General features: G+C 43.4%; 2 protein-coding genes across 9 annotated transcripts in view; one reads left to right on the forward strand and one right to left on the reverse strand.

Annotated features, from left to right (window-relative positions):
- The window catches only part of LOC147026706 (nucleus accumbens-associated protein 1-like), a 109,639-nt gene extending 95,298 nt beyond the window's left edge, over positions 1 to 14,341 (forward strand). For all 5 annotated transcript variants that reach the window (XM_085882435.1, XM_085882432.1, XM_085882437.1 and 2 more), the window contains 2 exons: positions 9,679 to 9,776; positions 9,874 to 14,341. In XM_085882435.1, the coding sequence (XP_085738561.1) occupies positions 9,679 to 9,776; positions 9,874 to 10,211 (436 nt within the window). In that variant the 3' untranslated portion in view covers positions 10,212 to 14,341. The remainder of the gene's footprint in view (positions 1 to 9,678; positions 9,777 to 9,873) is intronic.
- The window catches only part of XPR1 (xenotropic and polytropic retrovirus receptor 1), a 183,880-nt gene continuing 181,272 nt past the window's right edge, over positions 14,243 to 16,850 (reverse strand). For all 4 annotated transcript variants that reach the window (XM_085882431.1, XM_085882429.1, XM_085882428.1 and 1 more), the window contains one exon: positions 14,243 to 16,695. In XM_085882431.1, the coding sequence (XP_085738557.1) occupies positions 16,632 to 16,695 (64 nt within the window). In that variant the 3' untranslated portion in view covers positions 14,243 to 16,631. The remainder of the gene's footprint in view (positions 16,696 to 16,850) is intronic.

A 16,850-nucleotide genomic window follows, 5' to 3' on the forward strand; every position in this document is an offset into this window, starting at 1 on the left:
AGTCTCAGATCATGCTGGACCTCTATTTCAAAAGATGTTTCCAGATTCAAAAGTTGCTTCCAAAGTATGGATGTGCAAGAACAAAAACTTGCAAGATGTGCAAGATGTGCAAGAACAAAAAAAAAAAACAACAAGAACAAAAAGCAAGAAAAAAAAAGAAAAAAAAAGAGACAAAAAAAAAGAACAAGAACAAAGAAGAAAAAAGAACACTGGTCAACAATTTTTTACTTTCTGAATGTTGTCTAGATTTCTACAAGTGAATTAGGGTATTCTGGCACTGCTGAATCAGGAAATGGCATCCGTTTCTCTCCATCAGGTCAGGTTTTTGTGCTAAGTTGATTTGAAAAAAAATCAGATCTTGTGACAAAATCGATTACATTTTTTGTGGCATTATCAGCTGATTTTTGTCAACACATATCATCCTAAACATGTTTTTAAGAAAAAAAATGTTTTGCCAACAACATTTATTGATTACATGATAGAAACATCGATTACTGTCATCTGAATGGTGGGCATTGATAAAGGTAAGTACAAGTAAATTGCATGTTGCGTCACCACTGTTCAAACTTCAGGGCTTGAACTTCCGTTTCTTCGAACTCCTGGAATGTTCAGCGGCAGGGAGGTCTCTCTTCAGATTCCAACAGTAGTCAGCCATCATGACTGCGTCCCAGCGACCCTGATACCTGGTCTCCATCTCCTTCATGTCCTGATGGAATCTCTCCCCCTGCTCGTCACTCATTGAACCCAGGTTCTCAGGAAACCGGTTCATATGTGAAAATAGGTAGTGCATCTTGAAGCTCATGTTGCAGCCCAGGTTTCTGAAAGCAGTCAGCATGTTGTTGACAAGTTCTGTGTAGTTTCTGGCCTTATTGTTGCCAAGAAAGTTCTTCACTACCAAAACAAATGTATTCCACGCTTCCAGTTCCACTTCGTTCATTGAGTTTTTGAACTCTGGATCTCTGATGAGCTGACTGATCTGAGAACCATCAAGGATGCCAGCTTTCAACTTCTCCATGGTCAATCCTGGAAAAGCCTGGCACAAGTAAGTGAAGCAGTCACCATCTTTGTCCAGAGCCTTGGTGAACTGCTTGATTAAGCCGAGCTTGATGTGCAGCGGTGGGAAGAGTATTCTGTCTCTGTCCACCAGAGGGTCGTTGATGACGTTCCTTTCTTTGCATGGCACCAATTCCTCCCGCACAGGCCAGTCCTTCTTCGTGTAATGCTGAGCACGGTCCCTACTATCCCACATGCACAGAAAACATGGGTACTTGGTGAAGCCAGACTGTTGTCCCAACAAAAAGTTCACCATCTTCAGGTCAACACAAATTAACCACTTATGCTGATCATAACCAATTTTCTCCAGCACGTACTTCACCGCTTCATACTTCTCCTTCAGTGTAGTCGAGTGAGCGATGGGTACAGAGGCAAACTGGTTGCCGTTGTGTAGCAGAACACATTTCAGTGATCGCTTGCTGCTGTCAATGAACAGTCTCCAATCTTTGGGTTCGTACTGTGGCACTCCAAGCTTGAGCAGAAGCGCATGTCATAAATTGGCGCATGTAGGTATTGTACATTCTTCAGAGTTCGTTATTTCAAGAAATACAACTTTTTTGTATCACATTATTACAAAATCTGCCCCATTAACTTTAGTTTTGATCCACGAACTTTATGCTTTGCCTCACCAATTTTTGGAAGATTTTGAGGTTTTATGACTTCAAACTGATCCCTTTTTGACATAATCACCTAGAACTATCGTACCTGAATACTTCTTGTCATTAAAATAATTATTTCCAATCAAAACAATTATTTGACATGACATTTTACCCCACCAACTTCTTCTAAAATGCTCCACACATGCGTACATGTGAACAAAAATGTAAAAAACGACATGTGGCCATATCTCAAAAACTTGACCTGATTGAACAAAACTAATGTGAGTTTTGGATTCAGCGCATCAGATTCGTCCTAAATCAGCGTAAAAAAATGCAGACAACAAATTTGTTGTTGACCAGTGTAATTGGTGAGTTGTCAAATGTTACTGCTTCATCTATTGCCGATATTGCTAGACTCGCTCCATTTAGCCTAGCTACAGACGGTAGCAATGACAGTGGTGAGGCCCAGCTATATCCTGTCCTGATTTCGTACTATGACAACAGTGCTGGGATTGTGAAGCAAGGTTTGCTAAGTTTGCCTGCGTGCAAACAAGATTCCACTGGAGAAAACATTTTCAAACTGCTTGATCATGAGTTCAGTGACAGGAAAATTCCGTTGGGAAATTGTGTTTCCTTTTGTGCTGATAATGCCTCTGTCATGGTGGGCAAGCACAAAGGAGTCGCTGCTTATCCACAAACAAAATCCAGAGTGCTACATCATGGGATGCCCTTGCCATATGATGCACAATACGGCCAAGAAGACGGCTCAGGCCTTACCCATTGAATTAGATGACTTTCTCATCGATATTTACTACTACTTGGACAAAAGTAGTAAACGCGTCAAAGGAGTGAAAGCACTGCAAGAACTCTGTGATGCCCCGACACACAAGATTCTGAAGCATGTCGCAACAAGGTGGCTGTCCCTTGGTCAGTGCCTAGACAGGCTGATTGAACAGTGGGAACCACTTCGCCTCTTCTTCAAAGAAGAAGTACGAAGAAAAATGCAACCAACTGTAGCCAAGACTCTAACAACGAGCAAGAAGGACGGCACTGTATCTACTGCCAGTACTGGCACTGCAGGATCAAGCACTAGTGGAGCAGCATTCACCACTACCACTGCAGTATCTGCTGCGAAGAAGACAGCAGGGACAGCACCAAAACCAATGCTGAGAGCAGGTAGCATCACCGGCCCTTCATCACGTTCATCTACAAAGCAGATCCCTTCAGAGTCGAGAAAGACTGTGATAGTCCCATCTACAGGCAAAGAAGGACCCAAGTTAAGTTCTACTTTTGCCAAATCACTTGATAGAAGCTCAGCAAAACCTTCAAATCAGAGGTCTTCTTCCTTGGCTGCACCTACCTCAAGCTCTCTCCTCAAACGTAAGTGGATCTGGCACTACGAGTCTGACCTCTTCTGCTGGCAGTAAACACAAGTGTGATCGCCCTGCGGCTAAGTGTACTATGAGTTCTACAACTAAAAGCGCATCTTCCTCAAACACTGTGCAGGAATCTAGAGAAAAACGTGTCAACAGGATGTTCTTGTCTCCACAAACAAAACTCTATTGTTTCTTCCTTCGATATGCTAACAAGCTTTTTTGAGAAGGGGAATCTTTCTGCTCCAAAGAGACGAACCCTGTATTCATCTCCTGATCTTGGTCTTCTGGTCTTCTGAATTGAATGGTCTTCTGAAAGATATCTTCGTACGGTTTTTGAAACCATCGGTGTCATCGGTTCCTCTGGTAAATGTACCCTTCTCTGACAGAAATCATCAGAAGAATGATGAGGACCTCATGATTGGGAACGATGCCAAACTGTATATAAGGGAACAAAGGAGTCTCAAGAAATCCACCTTCACTCTGAGTGAGTCAGACATCCAAGGTTTCTTCAGTGCAGTTCGCTCATATTATGTGAAAGCCTGCAATTACATCTTCAAAACCTGGCCGCTAGATGATGAATTAGCCAAGCATGCTCAGGTGCTGGATGTTAAGCTACACCAAGAAGTGGGGTTTGACTGTGTGGAGTTTTCATCAGAAATTCCCTGTCTGTTCAGTGGCGGTGATAGTGACATAGACAGTCTTGAGAGTGAATTCGCTCACTACCAGGCAGACGCCTCCATAGCTACAATTGCTACTGAGACAGTGAGAGTGGATGAGCAGTGGCATCGGATTTCACAGCTCACAGATCCCTGCACTGGTGCCAAGAAGTATCCTAATTTGAGCAAAGTGATGAAGGGAATCTTGGTCATTCCTCATTCGAACGCATCATGTGAGCGGGCACTCAGTCTTGTACGGAAGAATCATACTGAATTTCGTCCCAATTTGAGTGTCAAAACCCTGGAAGCTCTCTTAATTGAAAAACTAGCTCATAGCACCCCTTGCTACCAGAGAGAATACAGCAAAGACATAATCAGAAGGGCTAAAAGAGCCACACAGCTGTCACTCAGCAAAGCTGCCATCGAAAAAGCAAGCAGCAGTAGTACCAGCCAGTAAGGTAAGAAAAATATTGCTTCTTTTGTGCTTTTTGTTAATCTTTGATTGTCCCCTAACTTACTAATATTAACATACATGTAACATTAAAAAGTGCACAATTTTCCCCTTTTTTTGTTCAAAAAGTGGGAATTCTTAACATGTTAAATGCTCCAAAATAGGGCTCAGAGGGCACTAGAGAGCGTCCAGGGCCCTAAGGCGGGCCCTGGACTCCGCCGCAAGGGTCGAGCGCTCCGCGTTCGAGATGTGCGCTTCGCGCACATTATTTGATGTCGGTTGCAAATCCTCCCTAATTCTGATTTCCAAAAGTTGGCATCTCTGAAATTGGATAATCTGTTTAACAGAATCCTTCCTCCCACAGGATGTTCCTGACTCCATCGTCTCTCTCCTTGGCTATTGTCTCGTCCGATTTGATGGGCCTGAACCATGTCCTGGCAGTGGAGCTATGGTGTACATTAAACTCCATTTCTCACTCGGTGTACTGCTCTTTCACCTCCCAAACCCCAGAAGTACCTCTGGCTGCAACTTCCCCTCCACTCTCACCTCATATTTGTCTGTGTTGTAACATCCTCGCAACAGTGATGATTCCATCTGCATCTCTCTCTGACGACATGAACCACCTTTTAATCACTCATCCACTCTCTCTTCCTCGGTGATGTGGTGATCTCATTAATCATCAGGCTAATTGGCTGGGTGTTTGTACCTCTCTTACCAGCCACGGCACTTCTGTAAAGGACTTCTGTGACTCCATGGGATTGACTCGATCCTTGAAATTTTCCACCTGGATTTCTCCCAATGATGGCAAAACTGCCCTTCTGGATTTGGTGATAACCAACTTACCCGCCAATGTATCTTGCTCATCCTTTTCCCCATCTGATCATGTGCTTGTGAAGGTCAACATCTCTCTGGCCATTCTCAGAGAACAGCCTCAGCACAGGTGAGTCTGGCAGTTCACTCTGGCAAAATGGCAGGGACTGCAAGCAGTCATCACACTGCAGGATTGGTGCCTTACATCTCCTGCCCCTGTTATCAATGCAGACTGGGAATTCTTCCATAGAAATCTGCTCTTTCTTCTGCACTGATTCATCCCATCTCATCTTCAGCTATCTTACCCATCCTCCAGCTCTTGGGACACTGAATCCTGTGGTGAGTATTTGCTTTACAACTTGCATTCTCCTCCTGGAAGGCAAATCCGACAAGGCAAGCTCAGATCATTCCACAAAGCCCGCAACAATTGTGTGTCTACTCTCAGGAGAGCTAGAAAACAACATCTGTCCCATCCTCGAGATTGAACTTTCAAACTCGTCTCCCTGCTCAAAAATATGGTGGTGCCTTGTTAAGTCTGTCTCTCTGATGCGCCCCTTCCATCCTCATTTCAAATAGCACCACAGCCGACTCTGCACACGAGAAGGCCGAATGCCTCAATTCTGTGATTGCTTCAAAATTTTGTCTCCCAAACACCCTTCCCTCTATCTGTACCCACCCTTCCCAGTCATACCCAATTGCTACTGGATTCTGTCTTTACATCTGAGAAGTTGGAAGGGATTCTGACAACCCTCAATCCTGACTCTGCAACTGGACCAGACGGCATAAGCTCACGTGTTCTTAAAAACCTGCTCTGCTGCTTTTACACTTCCTCTCTCTGCCATTTCACCCTATCATTTGCCAGAGGTCATCTTCTATCTGCTTTATAACCAGCCAACATCGCAGCATTGCATTAAAAAAGAGCAAAAACAAAACGGATCCTCTCAACTCGAGACCAAATATCTTATATTACTTCCAGTCATCAGCAAGGTCATGGACTCAATCATCACAGTTGACATAAAATCATCCCTTTTCTCCAACAGCTTAATCTCGGATCATGAATTCGGATTCAAACCTGATCACTCTACCTTGAACATGCTGTTTCTACTCTTCTAGCAATGGATGGAGGCCCTCAATATCCGACGGATCAGGGCTGTCTCTTTGGACATATCTTGAGATTTCGAGTCTGACATCCTATCTTGCTCTCCAACCTGTCTGCTTAAGGAATCCAAGGCCAACTCCACTCTTGGGTTACTGACTTCCTCCATTCTCGTAGACGTGTGGCTCTTAATGGAACCCTTTCATCTCCTCTCCCTATCAAGGCTGGAGTACCCAAAGGCAGTGTTCTCAGCCCCATCTTATTCCTAATCTTCAGCAATGACCTCTCTGACTCTGGAAAATCCTCTCTGCTGTGACGTCCCTAATACCTCTGGCAGACAGGTAGCAGCCTCTTCCCTCTCCTCAGACTTTGACAAAAATCACAAAATGGTCAAACACTTGGAATATGTCTTTCAATCCTGAGAAATGCCACTCACTCACTCTCTCTGAAAGAACCGTACCTCGAATCCTCCCATATACTTTCTCTGAACCTCTTTGAGAGGGTTGTTGTCTCCCTCGTGGGTCTCACTCTATTATGACCTCTCTTCGGTAAGCCACATTTCAAAGTTGGCCTCCAAAATCAGACTCCGACTGGGCATCCTCCGTTGTGCAACGTCCTTCCTTGGCACACCTGAGTTCCGATCCACCTACAATGCTTTCATCCGCAGCTTGATGGAGTACTGCTCTCCCCTCTGGGCTGGCTCCCCTCTTTCACATACTGATGCCATGGAAACCAAGGCTTTCAAGATCATTGGAATCTCTTGCGCTGAAGATGAGTCTATCGCTTTGCTGTCGCCGACAGATTGGTGGCCTGTCTCATTTCTGGTCTTGTACCCTCTGTCCTCTCCATGCTTTGTACCCCCCTCTTCATGTATCTGCAGGACGTACACGGTCCACCAGCAACCCCTGCAAGTGAAACTACCCAAGTCCAGAGCCACTGCTCACCACCGCTCATTGATTCCTTTGTTTTTATTCCTGCCTGTGGAACTGCCTTCCACACTCTTCAATCCCATTCTTCCCTCCACGACTTCAAGACAACTGTTCACCACCATCTCAAGTTGTTCCCCATCCAAAACCATGATCTTTTCTATACCTGTTAAAACGACCTCCCATCCCTTCCACAATTTTTCTGCTGTATCCCTCTTGTCCACCTTTTGCGGTTTTCCCGACACCTCATCGTTACCTGCATCCCTTGTTTGTCCATCCCGTCTACTTTCTCCCTCCGCCCAACTGTTGAAATTTCCCCTTTCTCCTATTCACTTTATGTTGTGTCCTTATCTGGTCTGTATCCGACCTCTTTCACGAGCTAATCATTTGCTAATCTCTGAGCATTAATAATTAGTGAGCATTTAAAATCCCACGGTGTCCTTTGTAGAGAGTAGGCATGTTATCACTTGTCCCCTAAATAAATTCAAAATTACTGCCTGGACTGAGGGTAGCATGTTGTCTGATCTTCGAAATTCCTTGACACCAGGTTACACTGCTTGCTATCTGAGAGTACAATCGCTGTTTGAGCAACAGCTTCTGTATTATAAACAAATTGACCAGATGTGGTTTGCATGGTTCATGTTCCGGCTTTTTTGAAACGCAAAAGGGCAACAGCGGCCATTTTCTCTTTCCGTCGTTGTTTCGCCTTTCCACAACTCGACCTTGAGTAGACTTTGGAAGACATTCCCCTTTGCCGCATAGCTAAGGCAGTCAAACATGGCGGTTGTTGTGTAAAGGCAATGTGTTGACACAGCTTTGACCTTTGTTAATGGCAGCTCAAGTTAAGATTGTATACAAGGAAGTCACGATACCGCTATATTTTCATTGATGCTTAATTTGAAAATTCCTTCTGGTTGCCTGGACTTTCTAAAAGCACATTTTGCAGTTATTTGTCTCAAGAAAAAGCTCATACAGTCATGACCAAAAATATTGGCACCCTTGCACTTTTTTCGGGTAATGCACCATTCCTTCTGGAAAATTGTTTTTATAAAAAAAATATTTTGGGATCCACAAATGTATCTTTGATTTGCAGTGGAACAAAACAACCAAAAAAGGTGAAAAAATTACTAAATCTGAGCTTAATCCACACACAAATCCTAAAATGGCCCGACCAATGTGATTGGCACCTTTAAGAAGTTGTTAGAAATATTTAGATTTCAAGCAGGTGATTCTCCTTTACTTTGGAATTGAACTCACCTGTGGTGAGTTGCAGGTGCCTGCAATATAAAAATCACTCATTCATCCAGTTTGAATAGAGAAAAGGAGTCATTCTGCTGTTTGAACCACACTGAACATGGAGAAAAGAAAGAAAAACAGAAAATTGTCTGAGGTCAGACACAAGATTGTATCCAAGCATGGACAATCTCAAGGCTACAAGTCCATCTTCAGAGACCTTGATGTTCCTGTGTCCACAACGTTATCAGGAAGTTTAAGGCCTTGGCACTGCAGCCAACCTCCCTGGATGTGGCCGCAAGAGAAAACTTGATCGAAGATTGCAGCGAAGGATTGTTTGAATGGTGGAGAAAGCACCTCGATCAAACTGCCAAATCGATTCAAGCTGACCTTCACACACAAGGTACGACAGTTTCAACTCACACCATCCATCGCCAACTCAATGAAAGGGGGTTCTATGGTAAGAGACACAGGAGGACCCCACTGCTGAGAGAGACATAAGAAAGCCTGACTGGAGTTTGCCAAAACACACCTGACCAAACCAAAATCCTTCTGGGAGAATGTCTCGTGGACAGATGAGATCAAATTAGAGGTTTTTGGTAAAGCACATCAACTCCACATTTAGAGAAAACAAAATGAAGCCTTCAAAGAGAAGAACACCCTCCCTACAGTCAAACATGGAGGAGGTTCAGTGATGTTTTGGGGTAGCTGTGCTGCCTCTGGCACTGGGTGTCTTGAATGTGTGCACGGCATCATGGAATCAGGAGATTACCAAGGCATTGTGGAGCACAATGTTCAACCCAGTGTCAGAAAGCTGGGTCTCCGTCAAAGGTCATGGGTCTTGCAGCAGGACAATGACCCCAAACACACTTCAAAAAGCACCCAGGCATGGTTAAATACAAAATGCTGGACTGTTCTGAAGTGGCCAGCAATGAGTCCAGATCTAAATCCCATTGAACACTTGTGGGGAGATCTGGAAACAGCAGTTGGGAGAAGGTACCCTTCAAATCTGGGAGAACTGGAGCAGTTTGCACAAGAAGAGTGGGACAAACTGCCTGTGGAGAGGTGTAGGAAGCTCATTCATGGCTATAGGGAAGCACTTAACTGCAGTTATTTGTCCAAAGGCTGTGTCACCAAATATTAAGTCTGTGGTGTCAATAATTTTGTTGGTGACATTTCTTTATATTTTCCGATTTAAAAGGACATATTAAGTTCTGAATTAAAAACAAAGGTTCTGTAATAGTAACAGAGAAATAAAGAATTGTATGGTCATCAATTTCAACTTATTTTTGGAAAAAAAATGGAATTAATCGAAAATAGTGCAAGGTGCCAATATTTTTGGCCACGACAGTGTTGTATCTTCTGTAGACTCGAAGATATAAGCATATGACAATAGTCTTACTTGGAAAAGAGTTTTATTGAGAATCTCCACACAAATACCTTCATGCTCTGTCTTGTTTTTTTTTCTTTCCTTCTAGCACAACACTTGCAAACAGCTGTGGCACTGGTATCCGTTCATCGACGAATGACCCGTCGAGAAGGCCGCTGGATAGCCGGGTTCTGAACGCTGTCAAATGCAAGTAAAATAACCAGGATCGTGTTACTTATTGGTTTGTTCCTACTTACCCTTTTATCAAAAAGACCTCCATTGTTGTTCCCCCACTCCCTCACAGTGTACTGCCAGAAGTTTGCACCAAATTTCCGTGAAAGCGAGATGAATGTCATTTGTGCTGACATGTGTACCAATGCACGGCGGGTGCGCAAACGATGGTTACCCAAGCTGGAGCCAGGTTTGTCTGACCGTGAGCTCATATTCCACTCCATCTTGCCTGACATTCCCAATTATGAGGGTGGTGGTCCTCAGGGTTCTGACCCAAGCGTGCCCACATTCTCAGCATCTGTTGATGACCCAGGACCGCAATACGAAAGCCCAGAACACGGAGCACGTCCATACCAGCATTCTCGAGAAGATACAGGACAGGAACCGGTTGTGTATGATACACAGCCATGAACTTTATTCTCACTTTGGCTTTCAATGGTGTAAGGGAATGAATGAATGAATGTTTGTTGGCATTTTTAGACTTTTGACATTCTACCACAACCATCATAAAGGAGCTTTCCCATTGTCTCCATCTTGGCCTCAAGATTCATTGTATAAATTGGTTTATAAAATAAGACAAAAACTCGTTTCTGAAGAATTTCATTCATTTTATGGATGGATAGACCCCCCCCCCATTGCCAATATTTGCCATTGTTTGGGGGATGAAGGGGGAAGGGTCAGGCTCCATCCCTACCCAATTATAAATTCAGTATTAGTTTTACAATAACAGTGATGACACAATGTGTACAAAAGCTGACAGATTAGAGGTCTGTGTTGAAGTTGTGAAGCATTAATTTTGAACGGAGGTACAAAAAGACCCCTCCTCTTCTACACCGAGCTGGACTGAGAAACTACAAGTGTCTTGGTGGAAAAATGTAAACTCTTTCGGCCTGGTTGAACATTTTTTTTTCAGGATGGTGTAAGGCACCATTAACAAATGTAAAAGGCAGAGTTTCAACACCCCCCCCAACCAACCCATTTATGCAATATGTAGATCAAGCCCCCTCGAGGGAGTTCCTTTACCTGCAACGTGTTGCTCCATTTTTCTATCTAATTCGGGGACTTCTTCCATTCTCCTTCAAATGTACTTATGGCATTGCACTGTGTCCAAGGAGGTGGACAAAATTATTTCATTGGAACTCAGTTTGTTGCAGAGATGTATTGTTAATGCTGGGATGTATCATGTGACCACTTAATTAAAAAGGTCATCCATAATGACTTTCAAAGAGGTGAAGGCATCCTCCAACTACTCCGGCTGACATCTTGCAACAATGACAGGATGGCTGTAATAAGGTAAAAGCTGAATATTTTTTTTCTGTAAGTTGAGACTCAGAGAAGCCCTAGAATAGAGAATGAAACAAACCAGAATGGTGGGGTGGGGGAAGGATAACAGAGGGACACTTGGAGAAAGAATGAGATAAGATGGGGGTTGTACAAGCTGTAGATATTTGACAAAATAAAATGGAAACATCAGGTCTAAAGCTTATATTTGACTGGCAAGTGAAATATGCAAACCTCTTCCTGGCAATCCTCTTGTATGTATGTATGCATGCAGGCTACGGCTCAAGTCCCCCTATGAAGAGACCTCAGTGACTTCAAATAGGGTGTAATTGTTGGTCTGCATTTGGGAGGTGCTTCAGTGAAACGAGGAGCTGTCTCGGAGGTGATGCAAACCTAGGAAAAAGGAAAGACTATCATCGAAGGGCAAGTGTGTAGAAGCACATACTCAAGTGTGATGTGGGTATTGGTACAGACTGCAAGGCAAAACAGAAGCAATGGCAGACAAACTGTATGCTGAGTTCAACATGGATCATGAGCATCCTGTATCATCCAAATGGGTCCCATAAACGCTCTCCATACAAACCAAAACGGTCATACCAAACTGGAGGGCAGGGTGGGATACCGTAGCCTGGTTGCTCTGCACAAACCATTCATAACACCTGGCAATGCCCCTTTGCAGGTCCAGTGGTGCAAGGAGCATAAGCAATGGACTGGAGCAGTGGAGGAGTACGATATGATCTGAGAAGTCAACCGGACCTGTTCTTGACAGATGGAGCACACTTTCCTGGTAGAGCCTGGGCCCACCCATGAGCCATGATCTGCATCCCATAATGCAGCATTTCTTCCCTGCTGGGAGGGATGTTTTCAGGATGACAATGCTGTGGTTCACAGGGCATGTCACAGGATGGTTTGAGGAACATAAGGAAGAAGTTACCCATCTTCCATGGTCCTCCCAATTGCATTGAGCGTTTGTGGGACTGAGTCTGGAGTGGTACAGAAGACAGCAGTTTTCACCTCCATCCAACCAACAAGAATTGGAGGACTTTCTTGAAGAATAATGATGCCACATTCCTGCACAACAGTTCCAGACCCTTGTTGACTCCAAACCACATCATATCAATGCCATCCTGGATACATGTGGTCCATGCCAAACCCGATACTAAGTGACATTCAGTTGGTATTTCCATTTTTTGGTCCATTACTTGTAGATACAAGCTCAAACAGCAATAACAGGAAGGGATAAACAGAATGAAGCAGAAATGGGGATGAAACAAGGAAAATGCAGACTGCATACAAGACCAGAAAGAAAGCAGTGTGCAATGCAATGAAACAGGCCCATAGACTGAGCTTCTTCGTGGAAGTAATCATCATTACAAACAAGGATTTAACAGAGAATCACAATGATTAATTGTTGATGCAGATGAGGAACAGCACAGGCCCCAAATCACTGCCTTGGTGGTACTTCAGCCTTGATAGGGATAGGGAGAGGAGATTAAACAATTTAATTGAGCCACAGTGACTGACAGGTGACCTTGGATTCTTTCAGCTGAGTTTTTGGAGACCAAGGTTGGGTGCCAGACAAATTCTTGAGATATGTCTAGAGATGGCCTCCAATTGTTGGGGAAGCAGATGCAGCCTGTCCAGAACAGTGACCTGGTCTGATTCCAAAGTGATGATCTGAGATCAAGCCGGTGGAGAAAAGGAAGGATATGATGGCAACTGCAATACGTTCCATAACTTTGCTCATCAATGAATGTAAGCTAATACTATAGGCCTGAAGTTGAAAGGATCTGTTTTTGTATCCCTCTTGTGATGCAGTGATGGCTGGCTTACAAGTTGACCTTGGATAAATGATAGGATGAACAGAGCAGGAGGAGTATGTGTGGAAAAAAATTCAGACCAAGCCAGCCCCAGGAAGTTGCAGAAGTGCCATGGCTAGTTGAAGAGAAAGGATTAGGATGAGTGGTTATAAGTTGGTCCATGTTAAGAGAAAGACACAGACAGACGTCACTGTTAGGAAGACTGGAGAACAGACAAACAAGAGGTGGTAGCATATGGGAAAGCGCAGTCAAAGCTGTTCTTGGGGGTTGAGTTGTTGGAGCATGATATTGTCAGTGAGAGATGGAGATCTTGATATAGGGTGTTAGAGGATGCAGAGGGGGAAGGGGTTGGGGGTACAGTGGGGGTGGGAGAGGAGGCAGAGCTAGGGTGGGGTAGGGGAGGCATGCAAAAGACAGTGCAGTGAGCACATGACAGGAACAATTGACAGCAAGACAAACCTGGTAGTTTAAGTTTGAAAGCAGGTCACTCAGAGAAGAGAGGGAAAGCTGCCACTGTCAGAAACCAGCAGATGAAGAACTTTGAAGAGTACAATGCACTGTTAGAGCAACGAGAGTGGTTCCCCACTGCCTTGAACTTAGCTACCAAGATTAAGGAAACATAATCATATAATTGGCTATCATCTGCTCAATATGAACAATTGCTGTTAGGGTCACAGCACTGTCACATCCATACTTTAATGCTATCATAAGGGATTATATCAGTACACGGGGTAAGTTATCGTACCTTTTCAGATCAAAAGGAGGCAATTGTACATGGTAGAGATGGACCCACATTTGGATGCAGTGTGCTGCTCCTGTTTTGAAGATTTAAGGAGTTTGTTTGTTTTTCTTCCCAGTCACATGTTGTTCAAATGAAGGAGAGACCTAATATTATTTGCATATTACAACAGCCATTATGGAATAAAATTTTTTTTAAATGGACAGTTTACATTTAAAGCTTTTAGTTGGAAAACCTTGAGTTCCAAGTTGAGCCAATAATGGTCAAGAACATCAAGACCAAGGAAAAATAAAAGCAACCTATTTGTAACATCAGGGACGGTGAGGGTCATTTTTGTAAATGGACCATGAATGACCTAAACACGGTCCAGTGGGGAGAAGAGATGATGTCCTCTGCTTGAATGACAATGAACTTGCCAGGCTTCAGCTGTGTTTTGTTTTTAGCAATAGATAGAAAAAGGATGATAACCAAGTGTTTGGCAAATTTCCCATGATGCTTTTCATTTTAACTGTGCTGGAATTTGATAGGTACATGCAAAACTTAGTCAACACTGTGCTTTAAAATTTATAAATTTTAGTGATTGAGTAGCATGTACAACAAACGATTTTACACTAATTTATTTTCACTACTAATCAACATTAGTAAAGTGAGTGTTCTTTATAAATTAACATACAACACTGAATAAAGCAGAACTTTGACTATATTCCTTCCCATTATCACTTTGAAAACTTACTTTTTTCATTTCTTGCAGACAGCACATTCACAGAAAATAATCACATACTACTGATCACAGCAACTGAACATGTGACACGAGCATGCAGGGACCCTGGATGGATGGGGTATCACAAGGGCCATGTACTTGATTGCAAGGTGAAAAATAACGGGGAGTCAATCTGACTCGATCTAATCGCATCCCATTTGCTGTTACCACGATATACAAACGTTCACTGGCAATGCACTTTATACTAGGCTCGATGTAGGGGATACCGGAACTGGGGGGGGGGATTGGGGAGGGGACGTGGCGTTTTTTTTACTTTTATACATGTAGAATGCACAGGAATCGACATAAGTGTACAACACGTCACAATGCCATCTTGGACACACATTTGCTTCTGTGCTTTCGAACAACAACTTCACGTGTACCCCTTTTCAAAACAGGTCGTGTGCCGTTGGGCTCACTTCCACATCCTGCAGTGACGTCAAGGAGGGGGCACCGTTGGCAGTGCGGGTAATTTCTCTCATAGTTAATGGCTCAGTATCTTTTGTAAACGACCTCCAAACAGTTGCAGGCCATGCTGGAAGGAAACTTCAGCATTCCCCAGCTGACGAATGTAAGGGTGGACTACATGTACGACACAAGAGCATCCACCACAAAAGAGCAAGTTGTTACCGTTGCATGCATAATCTCAAAGCATTCACTTTCTAAACCTATCGGTGTGTGCATGGAAACTGGTAGCTTCCCCCCACAATGCTAAACACCATCTGTACTTACACACACACACGCACACGCACACACACACACACACACACACACACACACAACTGAAGACTACCACAACACAAAGCCAATATGAACTTTCACTTTTCACAACAACCAGATGAAAAGGATGGGAACATTAAAATGTGACCATTCTGAGCTGGTCTGTTTTTTGGTAATAAATAATAATAACAACCTTGTTTTCCATTGGGAGTGGTCAATGAAAGTTATTGTACACAAACGATTATATCCATACTTTTGTCCACTGTTCAGCAGTTTTATCTTCTTGTGGGGAGGGCGAGGGACCAAATATGAAATGTACACACTAACGATGAGGCCCACCTTCATTAAGCCGACTATTTACCCAAATAATACAAAATTTCTTAACACCTTTCACCCTGCATTCTAAAGTTAAAACAAAAGCAGAAATCTTTACAAAGCCAAAATTAAAGCATAAAGATTACAAGCTGCAAAAAAACCCCCAAAACTAAGATTAAATTTTTTTTTCTCGAGTTTTGAGTGGGAGGGGGGAAACAATCGATTCTGCCCCATGCCACATTGGTCCCTATGGCGGAACTGTTGAGCCAGACTTGGTGGTAAATGCCATATACAGAATTGAACATGTATGTATCCCCTTTAACCTGCAGATTTAACCTAAAAACAACAAAAAAAACTTTTTACAAAAGATATCCCTCTCGATTACCTTCCCTCTTCAACAAAAAAGTTGCAAAAAATGCAAATGTTTTCAAGTGCCTTCGATACAAGGAGTGCTATGCAGTTTCACACCATTTGCATTGAATGATGGCTGGTTTTGGCAAAACGTCTTAAAATGCGTTCGGGATCGGGGAGGGGTAGGGCGGTGCAGCCTTGGATAAGATCAGTTGACAGTGCATGGACTTTTATACCAAAGACCCAAATGGTTTCAAGATCTTGAAGGCCAAATCGGGTTTCAACGTCCACAAATATTGCAGAGCCCAGCAAACAGAACCTCGAGAAATACCTTGTACAAAGGGCACATGTAAATATCTATCATAGGCACGCAGAGATGTCAGAGATTGTCCCGTTGTAGTGTGAACGTATCCAAAATTCCGCAGATAAAACGAAGACGAAGCACAGGTGTGCCTGTGCCGTTTCAATATCATCATCGCAGAAGGCCCGTTGGTAACGCACCCTCGTGTACACAGAGCTTATGGCTGACAATGAGGCCAGCAGCTATGATGGAGCGTCCAATTCTTCGGGAGAATGGGGAACATACTTGCTGCCCGGCTCGGTTAATCGGCCGGGCCGGCTGCTCCCTGTCCATGCTCGACCTGTCTGACAGGCCTTCATGGACATACAAAAGTATGGGTTTTTTGTGTCCAACTCGAACCGGAAATGAATACAAATAAAGGAATTTTAAATGATGGAAATCATTAAAAACATGAAAGGAGAAGAAAAAAAGAAAAAAAAAAAGGTGACCAAGAAAAAGTCACCAGCAGGAGACAAACGCATTTTTCTTATGCAGGAAGAGGTGCTCATGCGTTGATAGTTTCATCATCCGTGTCATCTACGAGCACGCGCGTATCCCGACTTCTCGACCTGGAACATGAAAACATGGATGGTGATCTTAAAAGGATAGCAAGATAGATCCATACACAGCTTATGACGGTTAAAGTAATTCCAATTTACTCGGAATGCAATCTGCATGCTTGCAATTTTTTAAATTTTTTTTTGAAGTTTTAGGGTCAATGTTC

This window comes from Eptatretus burgeri, chromosome 5, assembly GCF_056783735.1.
Source record: "Eptatretus burgeri isolate ZD-2024b chromosome 5, Ebu_testis_v1, whole genome shotgun sequence".
NCBI lineage: Eukaryota > Metazoa > Chordata > Myxini > Myxiniformes > Myxinidae > Eptatretus > Eptatretus burgeri.